Below are 24,902 nucleotides of genomic sequence, written 5' to 3'. Positions count from 1 at the left end.
AAGCACTGATTCTTCCAGTCTTATGAAAGTATTTTCCGTTCTCTGTATCACTGCAGCTTGATGCAAAAGGAGGAATCTGCAACAAATTGTTTCATAAGGCCAGTGCTTGAGATGAGCCTCAGAAGCACAGCTTATTGCAAAGCTGTGGGCTGTACTGTTGTAACAGCTGCATTAAATGGGTATTTGTTGGGATAAAGTAAACCTGAATGAATTTCTCTAAAGTACATTTAGGACAGATAATCCAGCAGTGGTATGCCTTCTGTGCTACAGGGCTTATATTGTTCAGTATCATGCCATGAAAGAGCCTAGATTTGTATGTTCTACTCTTGACATGAAATAAAGTTAATCATGGACTAAGATTTCTTTGTTCAGCAAAACAGATTTTTTTTCTGGCCTGCTCAGTTCTCCTTTATCTCACATTCCTACAGCCTGCAATATTACTCTGTCCACAGAGCTCACTGTGCAGTGCAGTGCTAATGCAGTTGAACAGCTCACCTAGATACTGGCATAGATTCTCTGACTCAAGGACTGAGTCCATCAAGAGCCACCTGTTTTCTAGGTTTGGCCTTCTGTTTCCCAATCTGTGCAAGTCTCCATTGTCACCCTGCAGGATTTATTCTTTATTCAGGTTGTTTTGGTTTTCCTCATCTCCATGGCATCTCCGGTAAGGTGCATAATATACAAAGATATCATAAAAAAAGCTTTTTGTACTCCAGGAGATATACGGGGAGGGTTTGAACAAGGTTCTGGAAACTTTGCAAAAGAAACTACGTAAGTAAATATGCTACCGCCCAGGAAAAGCCATGCTCCCTCTCCCAAGCAAATGGAAAGGTTAACTCAGTCAAGCCCTGCAGATTCCAGAGTCCTTCATCCTCAAAACTTCCTCATCACACAGCTCTAGCAACTCATTTGACGAAGGAAAATTAAGCTTAAGTTGGCAAAACCCCCATTCATTTATGCCAAGAAAATCCCACACAATTTGAAATTAATCAATAGCACAGAAATCCCCTCCCACCTACCACATGGACCCCAGTCTCCAAAAATCTGCAGTCTCTCTCTCTAGGGTGTTATTTCAAACAAGCCTGTTTGCTGAACTTGCTTCACCTTCCTCCCATGCTACCTTCCCACACCGAGAAATCTTCTGCTAGTTTCCTCCCATGGAAAAAAATAACACACCTATGTGGCAGATGAAGGGTAAAGCATTATAAAGCCTTGAAATGCCTGACTGGAGAATATCTTCTCCTCCTGGAGCAAATACACTTTTCTCCCACTAAGAAACACTGTATTTCTAGTCCAGCAGAAAGCAACACAAACAACACTTAGCACTTGGGTGAATGAGCCCTTTTAAAAGGCCTGATAAAAAAGTTATGACTGAAACAAAGCCTGGACTTCACTTTTTTACTTTCTCCAGGCATTTCTTTTGCTTTCCATGAGGCCTGAAGAGATCTCTATGAAAGCAAAGATCACAACTGATTGCCACAAAGCTTTTCTTGAATGGCTTTTTTGAAGCATCCTGGTGAGATGCCTGGAAAATTCAGAGGTGTTTGTTATCCACAGTGTGCAATTACCTAGCTCCCATTATACTTCAGGGCTTTTGCCCCCTCCCTGCAGGATTTCCCTGTATAAAAACATTGTAGGTGCTTTGCCTCTGAGTTACCTTCAGTTTTTTGCAGTATTTCCTTGTTTGTTTTACAGCATCATCTACAGGCACCAGAAGTGATAAAAGCCTCATTTCTCTGGTTGTCACCAAGACACCTAATAAGACACACCCTAGTCAAACATTTATAGATTACCTAGGCAGTACCAGACTGGATTTAGACTTCTGGCATCTGCTCAGTTTAGGGAGAATAAGAAATCATAACCCAATCCCATCTTGCTTATTAGTAAAGAATACACTATCCCTGAGAAATCAGTGCTCTGGGTTTTAATCCCTTTGGATTTAGGAGGCACTTAACAATAGGTACCTGAAATCCCACTGATAGGTGGTATCAGGAGGTTATTGCACAATGTCTAGTGTCCACTGCCTTCTGTGGCTTTGACAGCAGTGTGTTCTGGTGTCTGCCCTGTGCATAAGGTGGACTCAGAGTAAACCCAGAGCAGCAGAGACTCTTAAAGGTCAATAAAACACAAGGTTTGTGAACCTTAAGTTGCTTTGAACAACGTGGCTGTCAAGCTGCCTTGCTCAGACAGAAAAGACCTGCCATGACCATCCTGCTGCCAAGCCCATACTACTGCCAAGCCCATACTACTGCCAAGCCCAGGACTTCAGACAGCTACATAGATTCTGCAGAGCAAAGTCCTATACATAATAAGCACTAATATCCCACACAGCTAGGCAGGACTTTTGTGAATTGTTCTGTGTGATGGGGCACATTGCTGCTGGAGCAATGAATCACTCCTGCAGCCCACCCACCACTGGGCAACAGAAAGCACAAGCAGGCAACACCAACAGGAAAACCACAGACTGCTGGGTGTTAGTCAGGCCTCTTAATAACAGAGCTGTCCTCCCCATTCATTACTGCACCCAAACCACACAGCTAATTGCCCTAATGTTTGCCACATGTTTCCCTCTTCTTAGGTTTTGCCTATGGAGACATCCTTTCCCTAAACCCAAGTTCCAAAGCTTTCACACTTCTACCATGTAGATAAAACTTTCTATCATCTGAAAAAGAAACGAAAAAAAACCAATATCAGGGAATCTTTCAAAATAGCTTGAGGTAGCCAACCTTTTTATCTTTTGTACACATTATGTGCAATGTATTCCTTTCCAGAGGCAACAACAGTGATGGGTTTCCACTCACCTTTCCCCACAAAGGTTGTAGCAGAGCCTGTTTTTTTAAGACAATGTCACACCAGTGTAGGCACTGCAATTTAAACAGCAGGCTTGTTTTGCAGACTCCCTTGTTGGTTTCTCACTATTAAATATCACCTTTGTTAGAGGAAGAAAAGAGGATATCAGGAGAAAGCTGCCTCTCTATCCTCTGACCTTTGGGGAAAACCTTGCCCCCCATTGCTGGGGGCCACCATATGCTGCACTCAGCAGCAGTGCCCAAAAAGACACCTGCAAGACACCCTCAGCTCCACCTGTCTTAGGACAATGCAATGGTTTCAGTGGGTGTCAAGGTCTCTAGTTCACAGGCTCTCTCTCACCTTATAGGCTTGGATTAAGCTCTAGCCACAGCAGACTGGGTAGGTTTTTTTCATTACTTTTGTTCATTGTGAATCTTCAAAATCACTTTTTCCTTTTGAATACATACACAGAGAATAGGTGAGAAAAGGGCCATCTCTAAGCAGTAGCTCAGCATCACAGGAATTTAGTTGTTACAGGCATGTACAGCACAAATCACTCATAAGTCACTTTGGAAGAAAGTTTTGTTACAGAGAAAATAAAGATATAAGCTTGATACATTTAAAAGATTTCAAGAGGTAATATGCCAGATAGCACAGTGTGGAAAAGCCTTCTTTTCTGTAAAGGACAAAAATATCTTATTCGTTCAGACCTCTTCCTCACTTCATCACAATGAGCCTTGTAGACTGAAACTCGATCAGATAGCAGAAGGTTTAGAAAAGCACCAACTACAATTTTATGCAGATTTGCTAGCCCATCCTAGCTGAAATGAATTCTGGTGTCTTTTTGACGCAAACAAGGCAGAATTTGATAGAATCTAGCAGCTATCTGGGTCTCCATCAGCAACGAAACCACTTTCCTGTCACTTCAGCATCTCATCTTACCAGCGCTGTGATCCAAACCAGCAAAACAGCTCAGTTCTTTCGATGTCAAACTGGTAGCCTAACAAGGAGCACAAAACATAAGCCCTGATGTTTTTTCCCAGGGGTACAAGAACCTCACAGCTCTCTCAAATAGGGAAAGACCATCACAAAGATCATCCTATGAAGTTAAGGGGGGAAATTGTCTTTTCACTGAGAATTTTAAAAAGCAACCACAAACAAAAATGTGTGTTTTCTCAACCAGCACAAAGCTACATTTTCTGTGGCTTCTGAAAACCAGATTAAACATTGCATACTCAGCCTCATTACAACAAACCATTTGAAAAAAATGCATACAATAAATGTGAATGTCTTTAGATGTCAAAATGTTGGGCAAGTGTGATGTAAGTCACCACAACAAAAGACCTAGAACACTGCCATGCAAAGGACAGGACAGACCTTCATGGGCTCCAGTGTCTCCAGTCCATATACATGTTCTGCCACTATGACCTGAGAAACAAAGAGCAGAGGGGGAAAAAGTCCTTACCATTAGGGGTAATACTCATTTTTAGTTCCCATAGATCACTTAAGCCCTTAATTAGAGGTGATGTGTAAAAGATAATTACTGCAACAATACTGGCTTTTGGATGGGTAATGGATGTCCAGGATTTTAAGTGTAACTGATTTAAACATTAAAAAAAAAAAACCAAACAGATTATTTCAAAACCGGGGAACCATCCGTTGTGAGAATCAAATCACTGAAGGACTTACTTAGGTTAATCATATCTGATTGTACTGCAGATAAAGGAAGCCTTTGCTATAGACGTAACCATCCTCAGCAACTCCAAATTTAAGTAAAGCTCATTCAAGATGTGGTACATAACATTTGTTAGTATAAAATCAAAGGGAATATTAATTAACTATAATCTTAGCGTTGACTCTTTAAAATCCCAGGAATACATACAAATTACACCAGTTAGTTAATTTAAACCTACAACAGAAAATAAATACCTGAATTTGAGGCGTTCTTTGCAGATGAAGTGATCAAAGACTGCAAACAGTAGGGATGTCTCTTACTATTTAAAATTATCCCTTTGGTTTCATACCTGCATTTGCAGATTGCAAGTAAATATCAACACCTGGCAAAAGCAAAGGAAGCCAGTCTCACACCAGGGCACTGCAGGGATCTTTCGGCTAAGGAGATGTGAGAATCCAGCCTGGATAAAATAATGCAGTGGCACAGCTTCAGCTGCAAAACCATTGCTCAGAGCAGCTTATGGAAAGACCAACGTGTACTACACACACAGCTCTAAAAAACAAATGTGTTGCACTGGTGTAGTTAAATCGAAGCAATTTTATACATAAGAGTGATGCACTGATTTAAAATTGGTTTATCTTGATTAGTTTACTCTTGCTTCATAACAGTGCCATTTCTGTGGGCAAACAAGGCTTCAGTCTTAAATAGATGCTTGGACTGTCAGACTCACAGGATTAGCAATCTTAAAGAATAGGTTGCAAGAAAAAGTAATTTCATGCTTTGAAAATAATTTTTATTTATTTCAAATGGTTGGAACCTAGAACCATCACTCCATAATCTTATCCAAATGTTGATGTCGTCAATGCATTTTAAAGTAGCTTTTAGTTCAGTTAAATAAAGAGAACAGATGCTGCTGAAGAAATGCCCAGTAAGAATTTCTTTTTCTAGATAAAACAGCTTTAAATGCATAACCAGTTCCTCTAACTGTGGGATGTGATGCACACGACTGAGTTTATAGGTGTTTAGTGAGAGTTTCGTACCATTTATTACATCACCGTGAGCAGTCAGCACAAAGATAATGATACAAATATAGAAGAGTGGGCCTATAACCTTCACTTGTTCTAATTAACAAAGTATATAAATAGCATAAGTCATACCCAGTAACATTTGCTCTGGGCTGTAACAGCATTTACTTTCCTTCTAAAAAGTTACATCTGCCCAAATCACAAAAAGTCTTATTTCAGTTTTCTTAGCTCAGATGAGCATACACACAAGGCAGCCATTCAGGGGACATTTTCTATATTCAAACTCTGTCAATAAAAGGTTCTGTAACCCAAGTCCCATCCAGGCCATAACATGATCTTAAGAAAGTTAAATTTGATCAGTGTGAAAAACCGTGGCAGAAAGAGAAGAACTAAAAATTAGGTCAGTCTAATTGAACTGCAGTAGCTTGTCTGAAAAACACCTTTGCTACTCACTTTGAAAGGGCACCAGAGACCGCATTAGGGAAATGTTTTCATTTTTAAAATCACCTTCCTCATTACTGCCTGCTTTGCTAAGAAGACTTCCAAAATTTTCATCTTTGCTACTGCCTGCTTTGCTCAGAGGAATCACTGCTGATATATCCTCCTTTATTTTGCTTTTATTTTGCCGGAGGATGAAAATATTGCTAGCATTAAAGGTAGAACTTTCAAATGGACCAGGAGAGGCTAGCTTCAGCAGGATTTTATGTGTCTTTTAAGCCCTTATGGGCACATTAAAGCTTATCAAAAATGTCTTTGTTTCTTACTCAAAGGAGCTACCCTACTGCAGTCAGGTCTTGGTGTGGTTTACGCAATGTGCTACCTGCACAGGAAGCAGAAGGAGAAAAGGGTAGACCTGTTGACTACTTTGGCAATGCAGCTTTCTGGCCTTTGTGGACAGCTCTACACCTCCCTCACACATGTTTAGTAACTTCAGGAAAACCAATAAGCCTCCAGTAAGTGTCATTAACACTTCACCTCACTGACACCAGCTCCAGCCTTGGCTCTCCAGCACTAGGTGCTCTGAGAGATGCAGATACCAGGAATCTGTCAGCCAAGCTCCCTTGGACTGCAAACCCCCACTCCCTAGATGCCACAGGGGTGTGCAATCTGTGGGTACAAGTATTTTATAACAAATTGCAGAACAAATATATGTGTCAGAGCATGTATTGTTTACACTGATTACTGATGTAAGATAAGCTAAATAAATGTAGGCCAACTATAAAATAAGGATACATCCATTTGTTCCACTCAATATCATACTTCCTAAGGAAGAGAAGTCCTGGCTTCACCCTCTCAAAAAAACTCATTATCAAAAGGAGAATGTACCCTACCAAAATCAGGAAAAAGAGGCAACAGCCACTGTGACTCACTTCTCTTTCTAATTAGAGGAATGCACACTATTAAAAATGAACTTGTATAGTTCACAGCTTTCCACACACCAGCCACAGCAAGTGGGAATATATACATATATACATATATATATATATGCACATAACAGAAGTGATGGGGAAAACCTGCTCCCAAGCCAGTATTTGCTAGCACTGAATATTCAAAATGTCATCTGAAGCACCTCTGTTCCACATTGGTTCATTCTTTGTGTTAGTGAAATATTCACATAATTATGTACTATAATCATAGAATGACATGGGTTGAAAGTGACCTTAAAGCTCATCCAGTTCCAATCCCCCTGCCATGCAAAGTGACACCTGCCACTAGACCAGGTTGTTTCAAGCCCCATCCAAGTTGAACACTGCCAAAGATGGGGCAGCCAAAACTTTTCTGGGCAATCTGTTCCAGTGTCTCAGACCCTCATAGTAAAGAATTTTTTCCTTATAACTGACATAAATCTACCCTCTTTCAGTTTAAAGCCATTACCCTTTGTCTTTTCCCTACATGCCCCTGTAAAAAGTCCCTCTCCAGCTTCCTTGTAGCCCCTTGTAGTCCCCTTTAGGTACTGGAAGGCTACTCTAAGGTCTCCCCTGAACTTTCTCTTCTCCAGGCTGAACAACCCCAGCTCTCTCAGCCTGTCTTCATAGAAGTTCTCAAGCCCTCTGATCGCCTTCATGGCATCCTCTGGACTGACTCCAACAGGTCCATGTGCTTATTGCATTGGGGGTCCCAGAGCTGGATGCAGGACTGCAGATGGGGCCTGACAAGAGCACAGCTTCAGAAGGGGAGAATCACCTCCCTTGACCTTCTGGTCACTCTTCTTTTGATGCAGCCCAGCATACGATTGGCCTTATGGCCTGCAAGCCCACACAGCCAGCTCATGTTGAGCTTCTCATCAACCAACACCCCCAAGTCTTTCTCCTCAGGGCTTCTCTCAATACATTCTCTACCCAGCCTGTTAGTTGTGCTTGGGATTGCCACAACCCACACTGGGGCACTTGGAACTATAATGAACAAGTCCCACCCTGAAGTTGGGGCTGGATGTGTTTTCCAATTTTATAAGCAAATGCTAAACAGATTGGGATTCTTTCAACCACACATCTATGTAATGACAATTATTTCAAATGCTGCAATAGAAGAGTCATGTTCAACTAATTATAGCTCAGAACATTTTGCTACTACATCTACTGGAAAAGAAATTCCAGTCCTCAAAGTAAGTTCCTCAGTTTTTGTAGCCTTCAGCAAAATACATTTCTTACCTTTACTAGCACAATCTTTACTATTCAGCCATTTATAAAAGTTAGGTTTTGAGTGAATCTCTGATCTTCTGGCTGATAGGATTATAGATGTAACGTGTTTCCTCAAGGGATTTTTCTACTTACAGAATCAGTCTGCAGCCTTCTCACTGTCTAAATTATAGCCTGTGATTCAATGTCATCCATTTCCATATCTTCAAAAACATGAATGGAGGGAAATCCCATTTCTACAGGTGGCTCCCCATGGCTCTTTGCCAAAAGAGCTTATGAGCTTATGAGAGCCAGTTACACTCTTCAGAAGCCTTCATATTTTTTGTAGCTAAATTAGATGTTGTTTTGTCACCACTGCCTGAAAATAGCCAGACTGGGAGATGGCTGGGTGTCTGTGAATACTGCTTACAGAGCCGGGTCGTAAGAGACATACCTAAAATGCAGATAAAAGCTGGCAAGACTGGCTCATCACATGGATACATTTGCATCAGATAGTGCATGCCACAAGTTTTAATGAAAAAGATAGTGGAAGGAGAAGACATCCACAGCACACACATCTTCCCTTCCCCTTCACCAGCAAATAAATGACTTGTAAGAATATGGACAACACAAGCTGCCCGGTAACTGAAAGCAAGGAAAAGATCCATGGCAGACCTGCAGAGAGGGACTGCAGGAGGCAGAGCATTCAGGAAACTGCGTGAAGTCATTGCTTTCAGCATGCCCTTGGCTCTACCCAGCTGTAAATCCCATCCTATTGTTAGGTGACACCACAGCATTACAGCCAAGCACCCAGCCTCAGTGTTTTCTACTATAGCACAAAGAGCCTGAAAACAAGCCTTCCCTGCAGTGCATCCCCATGACACTCCTGGCACAATGCAGAGATGGGTTGAACAGCTAAAGGCAGGGCATGACTTGCAGATAAGTCCCTCCCTATAATTTGTCAGATGTTTCAGTAACTAAGCAATAAAATATCACAGAGCTAAGTCTAGCACTCAAATACAAGTCGTTCACAGTCTAGCTGTTACCAAGCTTAAGAACCACACGAGTTTCTTCCCCTAGGAGGAAGGCCCACTGCTGTGGAGAAGGCATGGTAGAACATACAACAATGAAGGCTAAACTGCAGTAAATTTTAGTTCACATTAACACATGCTATGAATCCTGGTAAACAGGAGTATAAGAAAGGCAACCTCTTCCACTGTCCCTATACTGAAAATGGCCTTATCCAGTACTGATATGAGGCCAGCACCTGGGGATGATTTACTTTTTCAGCCATCCCGAGGTCAAAGCCCAGAGTGTGCAACACAGCATTTACACAAAGTCATGCTAATGAAATCAGGCTGATTTATTTATTTTTACCTGATAAAATGCTACCAAGTATAGCTTTAATAATAATTTTTAGAAATTATTAAAGTCTTTTGATTAAAGCTGTTATATATAGATGAGAAAGCTAAAATATTTATTCTACAGTTGAATGAAAAAATGCTCTCTTACAACAAACACAAAGCCCCAGAGCACCAGTTGCCCAGTGTCTGGCATTCCTCGTGAACATTTCCCAGCACTACCAATGTCAGTGCTGGCCAGGACAGCTATAAGTGTGTTCAAATATTTAAACTCAGAAGAAGCTTCTTTTTTTTTTTTTTTTTTTTTTTTGACTGAAATTTGTTATGGATGTTTTTGTTTTGGTATGAGTGTTTAAAAGCAAGGATCATGGACCTTGTCAGTATATGAGCATGACAGCGAAATGAACAGAAGTGTGAAGATTTTGCCGAATTAAAATGTGCATTGGTTTGACTTGCACTCTTAACACTCAATCAATCTGAAGTTCCAGATAAATATTCATCAACACACTTACCACAGGTCTGGCAATGTTATCCTGAAACTTAGATGCCCGATTCTCTTTGGATGCCCAGGTAGGTCATCCGCACTAACCAAAAAGACTCATCCATATAGGAAAGCTCAAAGAATGCTCTGAACAACTCTTTCTTCTATAAAAAAGTTGCATTTCTCAGTATACATTTTCCAAAGTCTTCCAGCCTCCTGGGCAACTAAATCCTACATTTCATTGTAAACTAAAGGGGAAGTGTAACCAATTTGATATATAACATAAATACCAGGGAATATTCCATCAGATCAAAAAGGGGACTAGCTCAGAATGGAGGAAATCAAGATTTTTCCTCCAGTATAACTAGTCTAGGCAACCCCTATCTAGAATTCTGTTACTAAGGGAAAGAGTATAATGAGTTTTTCCTAGAAAACAACACTACCCAGCACCACAACAGTGAAAAGGACAAAATCAAGTATAAGTTTAAAAAGTTAAAAGTTTTAGGAGAATGTACGTCTTCAAACTCAGACTTAAGCCATGTTTGATGTGATGTAAAAGCTGCATAATACCGGCTCCCTAAGGGGTGTTTGCACAACTTCTTCGGAGGTATCTGGCACTGACTGCAGCACTGAACTGAGGTCTGACCCAGTCTGACAGTTTGTGTGTCTGTTTACACATAATAAGGTAGAATTACAACTACAAAAAAAAAAAAAAAAATCAAACAACAGAGACCTATTCCTGATGATCCACATTGCAGGGACAGTTTTGAAAATATAAGCTGTTCTGGTTTTTAAACAGAGAGACAGGATTAATCTACTAGATTTTTTTTTTCATATTATAATTAAATTCCCTATCATGGAAAACAGACAAAACCCACTTTCAGTTTTCCCCGTGAGTTTTCTGTAGCAGCCATTATTAATGCCTTTGTTAAGCAGAACTCCAGCAGAACCAAGAAAATAAGAGCTAACCTGCTTTTCCTTTGTGCCTGTGATCTGGGTGTCCAAAGGATTTGTTGCAGTCATTGGCTTGCCACCTGCCTGAGGCATTCAACTGTATCTAGCACAACGATGTGGAAAGCATTCATGAGTAAATACACAATAACATTCATATGTTTACAGCTTCTGTGAAAGGTGTGGGTAGGGTGATTTCTCTACTGTGTTTCCAGAGCAAGTCAAACCCATTAATTAAATTAATGGTCTTGTCCTGCATCAAAAGGAAAACCAGAGCCTGATTTATGGGTACTGACAGCTGCAGGAACCAGGAGCTGGTTTTCTTCACTCTCTCCCCTTAACTGGTTTTTAAGCATCTGGGTAGGTTGATTTCTCAGATTCTGATCATATGAAAAGCTGCATGTCTTCAATTTCTATAAAGAAAGAAAAGGAAGCTGCTCCATGCAGAGTGTGATATGACAGAATGTCATGATTTCTCAGCGCTGGCTGAAGAGTGAGTAAAGGAATTTGGTACCTGAACATCTCTGTGCCCAAGCAACTTGCAGGATGAAGCTGTAAGAGGTTCTGCTCATAAGACATTTCTTATCTAGTCATTATTTTACTTGTCCTGACAACAAAGACTTTAGCATGAGAAAGCAGTACCTGAGGGAACAGTATAATCTACTGCAACAAAGAAACTCTTTTTAACAGGCTCAGAGAAATTGCCACAAATACCTTCTTCTAAAGGGAATATAAATGTCTCCATATTGCCATAGCACATAGTGATATATGCAAATAGCAATACACAGCAATACACCAGTATGTTCTTTTCTTCTAGGTTCTTCAAACAGGAGACAGATTGCTATCATTTTGGGCTGAAATCTGGAGGTAAGCAATCAGAACACATTCAACACCCAAGCTAAGAACAGGAAACTTACACAGAAGTGGAAAATTTTGGATGCTGAACTTTCACCCTCGGCTTCTGGGAGACTTTGACTAATGAAGAACTATATAAACATAGACAGAGTATATTGACACTGTATCACCTGCCCAGCAGAGCCATATGCTGCTGCTACAGACACTGCCAATAAAGATCAAAGCTTCTCTTGCATTAATGAGCTAAAAAACATGGGTGGTTTATGTTTCATACCATGCTGTAGATGTATATTGACCCCTATGGAGTGTAAGAGTTGTTAAACAGTGTTCACTCAAATGTTAACTGGTGTACTGTGTCTCAGTTACCTGCTTATGTTCTTCATGTTGTTAGTGACAAGTTTCATATTTACATGGAGCATAATGACTGAATTCAAGAATTAGGGTACTGATAAATACAGAAAAAGTCTTGGAAAACTTTCTGTATTCAAGAGAGATTGATAGAATAACTAACCTCAACATTATTATATTTCCTAGGTACTCTTCATAAAGAAAGCTGACTATTCATTTTTTTTCCTCCTCAACTTCCTGAGTAAAGCAGGACAGCTATAGTTACCTACATCTTCACTTCTGCTCATTGCTATACAGCTTAGGGGAGAAGTGTGCAGTTTTACAGTTGACAGATTATTTCTTCACTCCAAGCATTCACAGAAACAATTTATGATTTTCAAAATCAGCTTTGATTTCACAAAACTTCTCCCTTTCATGACCTTGCAACAGAATCTTAAGGGCTTTGATTCTACTCTTGGCAAGATCAATCCGTTTTTACCTCAACATGCAGCAGGCCTACATTTTATCCAGTATCCCTGAACAAAACACACCTCAGCTTGCCTTGCGCAAAGAGCACATTAATACATCTATATGTAAACAATTACAGTGAAACACATGGGCAGAAACACGAAGAATGCATGGAAATCAGAGGTTTGTTCCACTGAAATTTGAATGGAGATGAAGAATTAAACTGATCAAAAAAGCCCCAAAAAAACTGGTCAACAGAGTTTGCAGCAGAGAAAGTATTTGTACAATACTACAAAAGCACACACAGGGCACAGCCAAGGCTTTAGAGGAGGGAAGGAAACTGTGGGGGGAATGCAAACCTCAGGACATAAATTAAAACCACTGTCGAAAGCTGAACATTTGCTGAAACTGTCAGGGGCAGCATGGAGTTCTAATACTTTAGACCAACAAAGGAAAACAAGTAATGGCTACAAGCAGTTTGTAAGACCAAGTTATGAATTCTGGAAAGAAAAACTTAAAACTACGGATTGATTGAGTAAAACATATTAGTTTTCTTTAATCCTTGGGGGAGGGAGGTTCTTTTGTTATGAAAAGTTCTGGTCAACTTCATACAATATTATACAACAGAGAAACTGCATGGTGCATGAAAACTTCAGCGGGAGAGCTCCTAACAAAGCATGGACCAGAGCAACCGCTGTCCAGCCTAGGCAGAAAAAGCAAGGCCCCAATCACACTTCGAGCTGAGGACTAATACAACTTCAAAAAAACAAACCAAAACAACAACAAACCAAACAAAAACAATGACAAAACCCCCATCCACCTAGGAGATTCAACAGCAGCACTAGCAGATAAATATGGAAATAATTGCTCAGTGACCAAGAGGTTAATATTGTCCAGCACAAAATACACCCAGGATCTGAAGTGTACCCATGGTCTATGGCAAAGCAGGCTTAGGGTACTGAAGTTAGATTTTGACATCCTACTTTGATATAGCATGTTTTTCAGCAACTAAATGAAACAGAAAATGCAAATAGGAGCTTCTGTGGGCCTAATGACTTTGTTTAAATTACAGGTTATTTTGGAATGTGAAAACTGCTTGCTGCGGGCATCCATGACAACCATGTAGATACTGTTCACTTACTTTAACATTCTACACCAGCATGGTAAGCCATATTTCAAAGGCTGGGTTTCAGGGCACTTGTAGTTGTGTCATGAAGTAAGCTGGAATGACTGGGTGTGTAAGGCTTTGTGTTTCTGTCTCAAAAAGAGTAATATAAAAAGTATTAAACAACTTAAGCAAGCAGGATGTGGCAACATTCCTTGATTTATGAACACTGTTTTACACACCAGACAAGTATTAAGTTTCCCAGAATATCTCAAAAGGGATGTTGCTAAGCAAAGATGATGGCAAAAAGAGTATTTAATTAAGATGTCTGAATGTGATTTGCAGGACTAACAGCCGCATTCCAAACTATCACCAAGCAGAAAAGCAAAAAGCTCCAAATACAATGAAAAGGGGATATTTTTAACTCAAGTTTAAGTACAAATATAGAATGGTTTATGCCTGATCCTGCCTGACATGGAGAAAATGAGCTACTGGTTCAATTGAAAGCCAGCTTCTACATATATTCTTCTGTTAAATATCCAGCATTTGAGACTGAGTTTTTGGCACTCATTTTAACATTACAGGCAAACTGTTTCACTAATGCATTGCTTTTCCTTTTCCTTAAAGAAAACACACACTCCACTTTTGGGTCAAAAGCCAGTTACATGCATCAGACAGACAGAAGTTCACAGTGAAACCAGTTATCACTTGACATGATGTAATGGGTAAGCTTACAACTTACCAACAGCTATGACTCCCATCAGCTCTCCTTTTTGGCATTTTCAGTTTAAATTTACAGGGAATTACAGAATGGTATTTCCAAGAAGACTCACAGTAAACAAGACAAACCCAATTATAAAAAAAACCTATAGCTACTCTACTACCTCAAAATCTTTTAAACAGACAAAAGCAATTCACAGCAGATAAAAGTGCACTGTAAGGTTTAGTTAAACTGCTCCCTCTTTTGGATTTGTTAAATGAAATCTGCATCCTTTCAACAAGGGGCAAGAGGCCATGAATTTTGTTATTAATTTTACTTTCATTGTACACATAAATGTTTAGGCCATGTCTTACACAAAACAAATAAGGACATCAAGATAGAATTACACTGTAAGTGAGATTAATTAGAGACTGGACCAAAAATTACATGGAAGAATCTACTTGGTAATTAATAATGACAGCTATATCAAACACGAACAGAATTGAGGTCAAGAGAGACACAAGATGACACCAGTAAAGAGGTTGCATAAAAATAGGAACATACAATGACTCGTTCTTGAAGCTTTATTATTTATTCCACCTAAAGTACTGACGGCACCTTTAACAGATGCACAGAAACATTCTCAATCCTTTGCAACACTATAATAATATCGAATAGGGCTATAAATCTCCAAAGTGCTGCACAAACATTAAGCTCCGAGAAGGATATGAAACGGTAGCATACAAGACAAGTACTTGCTCCAGGGCAACAGAGAAATGCAATGAATCAAGGGATCTGGAACAGGTTGCCCAGGGGGGTTGTGGAGTCTCCTACACTGGAGATATTCAAGGCCCGCCTGGACAAGTTCCTGTGTGATGTGCTGTAGGTTACCCTGCTCTTGCGGGGGGGTTGGACTAGATGATCTTTTGAGGTCCCTTCCAACCCTTGGGATTCTGTGATTCTGTGATTCTGTGATCCCAGGTTCTCCTTAGCACCTAATTTGGTTTCAGCCATATTTCAGGCATTTAATATAAAATCTTCTAAATATCACCTATGGGTCAGACACTATATGTTATTGTCTTCTTGACTTTCTAGGCCATCAGCAATCATGAAGCTACTTATACAGCCAAGGGTACTTTCAAATCTGAAAGCTACCAATGAAATTTATGAGAACTTTTCAGAGTTCATCCATAAATGCTGAAAAGTATATTTGCAAGGACTATTCATGCAAAGACAGTGTAGCAAAAAGAGCAGCAACAGCAACAACCCTGAAATTGCCTTGTTCTGTTCCTCCCCAGCCACATTACCTACAGATGTGGAATTCAGGAATGAAGTGCCTTGGCTTAGATCCTAGGACATTTCTGTGGAAAGGGATCTCAAGGCCAGTAAAAACCATCTCTCCCTCAGACCAAAAATCTTGCAGATTTCAAGAATGGTGCAAGCACAACTCTTTCTGGACTTGTGGCTTGTAATGTAAGCTGCACTGAGATTTTTCAAGTTCTTGTCACTCAAGCAGAGAGATGCTAAGAAAGAAAGCAAGCACACAGCTCAAATTCTAAAATCCACAACAAAATACATTGCCCATTTCACAGAAGTGAGCTCAACTTGGTAATTAATATTACAGGTTTGTGTACACATACAGATCCACATGGGCAAACACATTCCATTCACTACAAGAAATACAGAAGATACTAATATTTTTGATATCTGTGTTGTTTCATTCTGATTCTGTCATTACCTCATTAACTCATCTGTCTCTCTGTAAATTCTTGATAGAAAACATTTTGCTGAATTTTCCATTTAGCCTGGAGTGCACATATCTGAAAGAACAGCTTTCCCAATAATGATATTAAGAAATGCCTCTGGCATTGCAGTAAGTTTCAAAGTTTGTGAAAATCTGGAGAAAGCTCTGAGAAGCATACAGTGAAGTTCTTGCTGATACTGTAACTATCCTGGCTCCCAGGAAATTAAAAAAAGAAATCTCATAATACTGCATACTTGAAAGTTTTCTAATTTTATTGTTGTTTAAAGTATAAATACTTCACATGAATCCTAATCCATTGTAGCAGGCAAGCTCATGCTCACTTTAAGCAGGTTAGCATTCCAGTTCAGCTCAAGGGGACGAGCATGCTACTCCAGTGATTTGTTTGATCATTGTCTAAATTAAAAATTCACAAAGGCACAAAGAGAAGTTGTTATATTTCCACATTGTTTGCAGTAGTCAGCCTGTCCCTCAAGGGTATCCTTCTTACATGTGCGGGTGTATGAAGAAACCACTTGACAAGTATTTTACTATTGCAGGATCAAGACATTTAAACCAAACCTTTCAAGCAGTCGATGGAACACAATCTGAAAGGTAGGATTATTTATTTTTATTCTCCATGTGTAGGTTTAAACTTACTGGCCATTCACTATTGTAACTTCAGCACTTCACAACAAAAAACATCACTGTATTATTTTTCTCTCTGCAATACTCCACCATATTTTCTATTGATGATACTCTGCTGCTACAAGCAGTGCTGACAGAACAGCTTCTGAACTAGGATTCTTTCCAACCCCTAATATTTCTAATGTAACAAATAAAAGCTTCCACTCTGAAGTTTTGAAAAGATACTGGAAAGAACCACCACATGAATACAAAGTTGACTCATCCTAAGTCAGTTAACACAGGTGGAAAAGGCAGGAGAAAATGTGGGAATGTAGGCAAATGGTACAAGGGGGGAAAAGAAAGAGGGGGAACATGATGGAAGGAGAATACATTGGAAACCATAAGGATTGATGTAGCTGAAGAGGGAGAGTACGATGACTTATGACAGTTCCCTTGCAAAGATCTGCAGGTTATTCCATTAAAGGGTCAAACACAATATCCTGACACTTTTAAGAAAATTCCTTTTGTTATTTACTTGCTGTTTTTTTACAGAAGAGAATCATTGACTCATACTAACTGCTTACAGCTTTACCCAATTTTCTTTATGTTAAGAGAGGCTGATGTTCTGAGCAGTACACCACCACCACCACCACAATGCCTGCCACACGCAGTATTTCGGATCATATGAATAAATGAGAAGCATTTGAAATATTCAGGGCAAGACGATTTTTGGGGACACAAAGCTACAATTGAATACCACAACTGAGATCACATATCCTGCCTGACCTCAGTCCTGCCTAGAGGCACACACACAAAAACCTCCAATACCTGTTTGAAGCAATCTCCATAGACATCCAGGCCTACTTTCAGAATATTGCTCCCTGAAGTAAAAATGTATGTCATACCTGAAGGATAAAGGCCTGGAAAACTCCAGCAATGTCTCTTTATGTGCACTGTCAAAAACTCAACAGGGCCAAAAAACATACAAAAACCCCCAAATCAAAACTGCTCACAAGGTATCTCCCAGATCACCTAAAGATTTCATGTCTTTCAATTGCATTTTTTTAAGGTTCTGCTATCTATAGCTCCCAAATTGCTGCAGAAGGCTAATAAATTGTTTCTGGGTTATCACTGCTGCACAAAACTCATAGGCAAATAGAAGAGGCAACAGCTTCCAGCAGGTGAAGGATCAACAAAGAGCTTGATATCGTAGCAGCATACAGCGTGCTGCTATGCTGCAAGCTAGTGCAGCTACATGACAGTGTACATGGCATAATCACATAACATAGCTGGGAAGCAGTCTGGCTTGCCAAGATTTTCTCACAGAATAAACCTGTGGCAGCATGCTGTAGTTTTCATGCTCATTGTCTGCTATTTTCAAGTTTTCTGATGTCCCAAGTAGAATTTCTCATTGACATCAGCATCCATAGAACTGATACAATAGAAAGTATATTATTTCAGAAGGCTAAAAGAAAAAAACTTATGTGTATATATATATATACATATATATATCTTCCATTGAGAAACAATCCGCATCTGGAAAATATTTCTGTATTTAAGCAGACTTAGTCTTCAGCTGCAAATGGAAGTCTAAGAAAAAGTTACTTCTGAGCCAAAAGACAGAATACAAGCAGCTCCACAACCAGTTGTGCTGACATGCAGGATTCAAGTTGAAGGATTGGTTTGCTTTCCTGTCAGTACTGCAACGAAAGTCTAACTGCAGTTTCTGGCTTGTTCAGCCCCAGAGTAACAGACATTCCAAAAGGTAGATTCTGTCCTTATTTGCATTCTCTCAGTCACCTCTGGTGAGGGTGCAGGAAACTAAGGCCATATCAAGGACAAAAGAGAATCTGCTTCATATTCACACTGCCATGTGGATCCTGCATTGCTACAAGATATTAGGGACCACCATACCAGTTCAAAAAACCGACCTGAGTGACAAGCAATAACCAGATTTTCAGCTCAGTACTTAACTTTGGTACTACTTCATGTTTAAGTCACACGTAAGTATTGAGGTACCCCAGTTATGCCCCAGTAGGCACTCTAATTCATCAGTTTGCTCAGCAGCATCTCACATGCATCCAAAAAGAGACATAGTCAATAGTAAACCTGTCAAAGGCTGAATGCAGCTCCAGACCCTGACGTGTTTTCTTCAAACGTACCTTTCTGACCTCAGCATTTGCCCTTCTTCAAATTCAGCTAAAATTCCAATCTGATCTTTCATCAGGGGCGGCAATGTATTTCAACTATTGCTGTCTTTAACATATCTTTGCCCTCTGCAACTGCTGAATTTTCTCAGTCCTTAAAATTTACCAAAGCTGGATCAAACATCATGCTTATGCTCTCTTTCTCTACACTTTGAGATCCAAGTTTATTGAGTCCTGTAAAGTTATTAAGTCCTTCTTTGTTAACTCATCATTAATCCAAAGGTTAAAATCTCACTTCAGCTAGCCCTGTAGACAGAAGTAGAAGCACCTGTAAGAAAGCTATCACAAGACCTTTAGTTTTTCTGATTTCCTTTATATTTTAAAGATGTCTGAGACACCTACTGGACGAAACTAAAAAATCACCAGATTTGGAATTGTACGTAGTTTCTATGCCAGGAGAAATGGTTCAACCATTAGGAAAAAAAGAAAGTGTAAAGAACAATAGCATACATATAAAACCCTCAGTGTTTCCAATGAAACAGACAACTAGTCAGAAATCAGGGTCTCATCAAGATTTATTTTAAGTAATCTGAAATGCCTCCGCTGGTTTCAGTGTATGATTGTTTCTCAAGTAGGTATACAGAATACGGATGCACCCCATGTTAAAGGCTTATGGTCTTCAGGATGCTCAGGCCAGTCTACTAAGCAGTGTTGGAATTACAGAATATCAGTGAAGCAGGATAGAGAACTTCGAATGTAGGTTGGATCCTCCAGCTAATAGGACAAGGGGAAATACCTAGGACAGGCATTAGTTAGCAACTCAAAGTACAGATACTTTTATCAAGAATCAGGAAGCAGACTCTTGCAAAAGTACAGAACAGGAACTACATGAGAAGACAGAACAGAGGAGTATTTTGGAGTATTCAAGTATTTCAGAAATTATTAGGAGCAAATAACAGCTTTCAACAGCTACGCTAAGTTGATATGCATGTGGAAGAGAACTTCAAAATTATAGCTTTTATTTTCACTGAAACATCTTAAGATACCTCATATTCTAAACCATTAAAATACAGAACTTGAACATATGGAATACATCAGTCATCATGCACTTCTTTTTCAGCAACTTCATGCAAGCAAGTCAAACAAGTTCTCTATATGGCATCTTCCTACTGTTCCTTTGAGAAGTACCTGACACATAAGAGCAATGACCCTTTGACATCCATAACCAGGACATCAGTAGTTGTGTTTCCAAAGCTGAGAAGCAAATAATGAGACAATTTTACCAACAAGAAGAGAAAACTTCTTGGACTATCATGGATGTATTTCCTATTCAAGACCTTTTCATTTATCAATAAACATGTGTATGACACATAGAAGAGGTACATTTATAAACACCTAAGGATAGGTACATGAATATAGAAATACAACCTTAAAACCTAACTTGACATGCCTTATTTTTAATCACAAAGATTATGGCATAAAAATTACAAGCTGCTTACTCTAGCTGAATCTAAGTTGTCTTGCAAGGCTGGACAAATGAGTCAAGTTTTTCTCTTTAGAAGATTCACTGCACCATGGAACATGAAGTCTCTACTGTCCTCAGGAGGAATGCTACAAATCAGCAGCCAGTGCTCAGTTTCTACCTGTACCACTGCTATGTCAGTGGGACCCAAATTCTCTGCAGCCTAATTCCTAGCTAGCAGAAGAAGTTATCCATATGACGTGTCCTCAGAGTCCTATTCAAGATTCCATTTCACTAAGCCTAGGTCAATCTATTGTATATCACACAGGTATCATCCAGTCAGGATGGAAAATAGGCATTTTAAAGGACTTCTTTTTATTCCAACTCCATTATTAATTGTGTTCATTCTAACACTTCTAGAATCTTGGTAACACTTTGGTGAATTTCAACAACAAAGCCCTAAACTGAAATTCACAGCATGTTCTGGAGGTCAACAGACACCACATTTCCACCCAGATGTCCAGCTAACTAAAGCTAGATGTCCAGCACCTGGGTGTCCATTTTGACGGACATACCAGAGCTTCTATTGTCTTGACAGGTCTCAGCAAAACATCTCCTGCCGAGCTTATCCAGGAATTCTAAAAGAAGCAGAGTATATGTATTAGGAATCAGGAAAAGCTGTTCACTGAAAGACATCATAGAACAGGGAATCCAAGTTAAGAGCAAGGATTTATAAACTAATATCCACATGTGTCTATGCCAGGAGGGACAAGTCTGGATACCCGGGCAAGTCTGCTGAGAGTTTATGAACCCCTTGCCCTGATTTCCTGTGGCCTAAAACCATGTGGTATTGCTGAGGCTTCAAAGGCTGGCATCTCACACAGACTAACATCATAGTGTTCAACCTAAAACACAACAGCCATAACAACTCTCAGTTAAAATCACAAAGGAGGCAGTGATTTTTTTATATAGTATTCAAAGGGGTAGAGAATTCTCTCATACATCAGTTTGACCCTCAGCCTCAAAGCCATGTCTCACAGCTATTAAAGTCATGTTCTTGATGGTACACTGTGAAGAACACTGCTAAAGCCTGCCACTGGGAAGGGTGCCGCTCCAGGCAAAGCTCAAGCAAAGGGTCCTGAAACCAGCTGTGTCTAGTTTTAACAAGACATTGGATGAAATCAAGGTTTTTCACACCAAGGGTGGGAACCCTTTCACACCAAGGGTTAGAACTCAAGAATCCATTCTGCAAGATGCAAAGTTGCACAAGATTGCAAAGGAACACTTTAACCTCCCAAGAGAGGTAAGATTTCAGATATAGTCCCTCTTTGGACATAAAAATTGGCTATAACTATTTTGAGGCTCCAGCTGTGTTCCCAAACATAGATCCCCACTTGGGCCCAGCCTAACACAATTACTGAATCAAATATAGTTTCTCTGCTGATTGCTTCTTTCACACATACATGACCATCTGCTTATCATATCCATTTTTTGCCTTCTCATATGTTTAGACCATGCATCCCTTGGGAAGAAATGCATGCCAATGCTTGCTTCTGCACAGTATGGCCCTAAACATGATTTGGGGTTTTAGGATACCATAGGGTAGAAGCTATTATATTTTATGGGATTAACAATTTTAAAAGATAGGAAATATAAATTTTAGTAACTTAAACACAGCACAGTGATGTAAATTTAGGAAGACCAGATGTAGGGAATGAGCTTGGCTGAGGAGAAAATGAGTGGGTTTATGCTACAAGCTATATTTGTTTTTCCTTTGTGCAAACTGGCTAATGATTGTGAGAGTTTTAACCTTTGTCCCACTCTTACTAAAACAAACCGTTTGTATGGTAAATAATAGGGGTAAGGAAATGTTCTGTGACCTAATGTTATGAGAGAACACTAGAGGAACTAGTCAGGGAAAATGCATTTCCTTGTAAGTATCTTATAAATATTTAAAATCAATTGCAAAGAGCGTAACAGGAAAAAGGACACATTCGGGTCACCTCCAAGTTGTAGCCCAGGTGCCCTCTAGGGCACACTTTTGCAGTTACAAGGGCCTCACAAAAAGGTTCACCTTTCCTGTGAGCTGGCATTATTTTCCCAGAAGTGTTTATAAAAAAGCCTATGGCTGCCAGAGAGATTACTCAGTGAATTAAACATTGCAAGAACGACTTTAGAACAAAAAAAAAAAAAAGTGGCAGAGTGGAAAGAGAAATCTCTGATGAGATTAAAACATGGGAATTCGTATCCTGACTAATACCATCAGGAAGCCACTAGGGTAACTGGAGGATCTGGCTAACCTTTACTGGTTTGCTAAGGACATTTTAACAAGAGAAGCTAGCAGGACTTACATAGATATACATATCATGACAGTTTTTGGAAGATCAGCTTAGGCAATAAACCAACAGTTACAACTTGATACAAAACACCTTTTGTAAAACTGACAGCATCTACTTTTCATTACCTTTCCCTTCCACCTTAGGCCAGCACACCTGCAAACAACAAGTGCAGGTGTGCTCAAGCTGCATCAGGAACACTCAAGCTTCCCTGCCTTGAGACCTGTCCAGCATTACATCTCAGTTTGGTGCCAAATAGCTGTATGAAAAAGCAAGAAGTTGAAGTGGCATAGTGGGAGCACAAACACCATCAGGATTGGATAACAACATTGGTAGATGCCTGGGGGCATAGGGAAGAGAGCAGCTGTAAAGAAGTGGAACAGTTTGTCACGTATTTGCATTCATTCAGATGCTCCCCATTCCAGCTAAAGTATTTACACTGGCATGTAACAACTGGCAGGTACTGCTATTGCCAGTATACTGGTGCTGGTACAGTTTCTTGGTAGTACAACTACCCCTATGTTAGATAATTAGTGTGTACTTTTCTCATATCAGCAGAATCAGGCTAGACCTGGCCTTTTCTCAGCTCTTCCAGTGAGAATACAATGAAAGCAAGTATTTCCATTACTCTGAGCATTCTGACTGCCAGAGTCACTTCTTCATCATATTGTAGCTGGACATCACACTGGCAGGATGCTTTTCTCCATGCTGAGGAATGCCACAGCACGCACCCACAGTTAGAGGACATAATTGTCTGCTGCACAGCAGACACAACTCTCAGCTAGGAGACTGCACTCTCCCTTGAGTGCTGTTATGAATAACCCAAAGATATAATACGCAGTTTGTACCATTTCATGTACACAGTAATTAGCGCTGACTGCTAACATTGTGATCCTGGGACAAAGAACACAAGAGCAGCAAATTTTTGTCAATTATTATTATTGAAATCTTCCTGGGAAAAAGCTCACTTAAGATGTACATACATTTCCAGATGATGCCATGTGGATAGAAGTTAAATTCATGTGACATTACTCCCACTGGTTATAAGTAGGCCATAGTTTCAGTGATTAGCTGATTCGGTATTGATGGCTCATCAGGCAAGCAGTGTTTGTTATTTGGGTCTTCTATATTAGATCACATTGCTCTGTAATCTCTTGAGAACTGTGAGATTCAGCTAATTAGAAACAGTTCTGTTTAAGTGTCACTTGGTTTGTTTTCCCCCTTGTGACTGCTCCATACCTTTCTCATTTAAGGTTCTGTTATCCTGCCATGTATTACCTTGATGAAGCAAAACCATAGTGTGATATCAGAGCTACTTCCTTAGTACAAAAGAACTACTCTATTGCAGAATACAAAGCATCAAAATTTATGAAGCCATAACTGAGCAAGTCCTATAAATTCCCAGACAACAAGCAACATATGCTTCTGATGCATGAGAACTTTCAGGTTTTGACACCTGCCCCAGTTAAAGCCACTTTTCTCTGAAGAAAATACAAGTCTAGATCAGTATCATGACTTCATTGGAACAAAGCATAAATTATACCCCTAATGTAACACATAAAACAAACCCTAAACTTCATACTCTGAATAACATACAGAATATATCAAATTCTTGCCTCACTGAAACAAATAGCTGCTGTCTGTACACAGTATTAGTGTGCAATATCACTCAGAAACCTGACACTTCAGTCATGAAAACACATAAGGAATCAGGCCAATGCCTGAACAATGTACAGGCCATGCCATGGCCTCAGTTCAGCCTGGCCAGGGAGAAAAGAAGGAAAGAATCATGTTCAAAAAAAACCCCATAAATATTGTTCTTAAGAACAGAAGATAGTGTAAGGATTATTTGCATTTATGCAATGATTATTATTTATCTGTGACAGATAAACAGGGAATCCAATTTGAAAAGCAAGCAAGCAGAGGGTGCCAATAGAAGTCAAGCATCCAAAGCTGAGTGCCATAAGTCACCACTGTAGTTAGGCTATGGCTGAAGAAGTTTTATATGAGCCTGATGGGTTGTTCTGTGTCAGCATCTCTTATCTTCATGCTATACTTCTCTGCTAGCTGTACTAGAGATGCATGCAAACAGCCTAGTGGACAAAGAATGTCTCAGTGGAGAACTCCTTTAATAAAAGTGGCTGGTAGACCTGTGCAGCTCCTCAGCTTTGTAAAGTCAATGTCAGTAAAAGAACAGGCACAGAAACAACACTTCGGTGCTGCACTTTAAGAAAGT

At 39.8% G+C, this 24,902-nt stretch overlaps 1 protein-coding gene across 4 annotated transcripts in view; it reads left to right on the top strand.

Annotated features, from left to right (window-relative positions):
* C1H4orf19 (chromosome 1 C4orf19 homolog) overlaps nucleotides 1-24,902 on the top strand; it is a 45,327-nt gene that overhangs the window by 8,840 nt on the left and 11,585 nt on the right. For 3 of the 4 annotated variants that reach the window (XM_065699249.1, XM_065699258.1, XM_065699240.1), the window contains exons 2-5: nucleotides 11,716-11,765; nucleotides 13,621-13,711; nucleotides 14,281-14,378; nucleotides 16,655-16,709. In XM_065699249.1, coding sequence (XP_065555321.1) covers nucleotides 14,375-14,378; nucleotides 16,655-16,709 — 59 coding nt within the window. In that variant the 5' untranslated portion in view covers nucleotides 11,716-11,765; nucleotides 13,621-13,711; nucleotides 14,281-14,374. The remainder of the gene's footprint in view (nucleotides 1-11,715; nucleotides 11,766-13,620; nucleotides 13,712-14,280; nucleotides 14,379-16,654; nucleotides 16,710-24,902) is intronic. The other variant, XM_065699268.1, reaches the window with a different exon arrangement.

The sequence above is a fragment of the Lathamus discolor genome, chromosome 1 (genome assembly GCF_037157495.1).
Source record: "Lathamus discolor isolate bLatDis1 chromosome 1, bLatDis1.hap1, whole genome shotgun sequence".
NCBI classification, from domain to species: Eukaryota; Metazoa; Chordata; class Aves; order Psittaciformes; family Psittacidae; genus Lathamus; species Lathamus discolor.
Note: the sequence above shows the minus strand (reverse complement) of the source record. Positions and strands in the feature narration are given on the sequence as shown.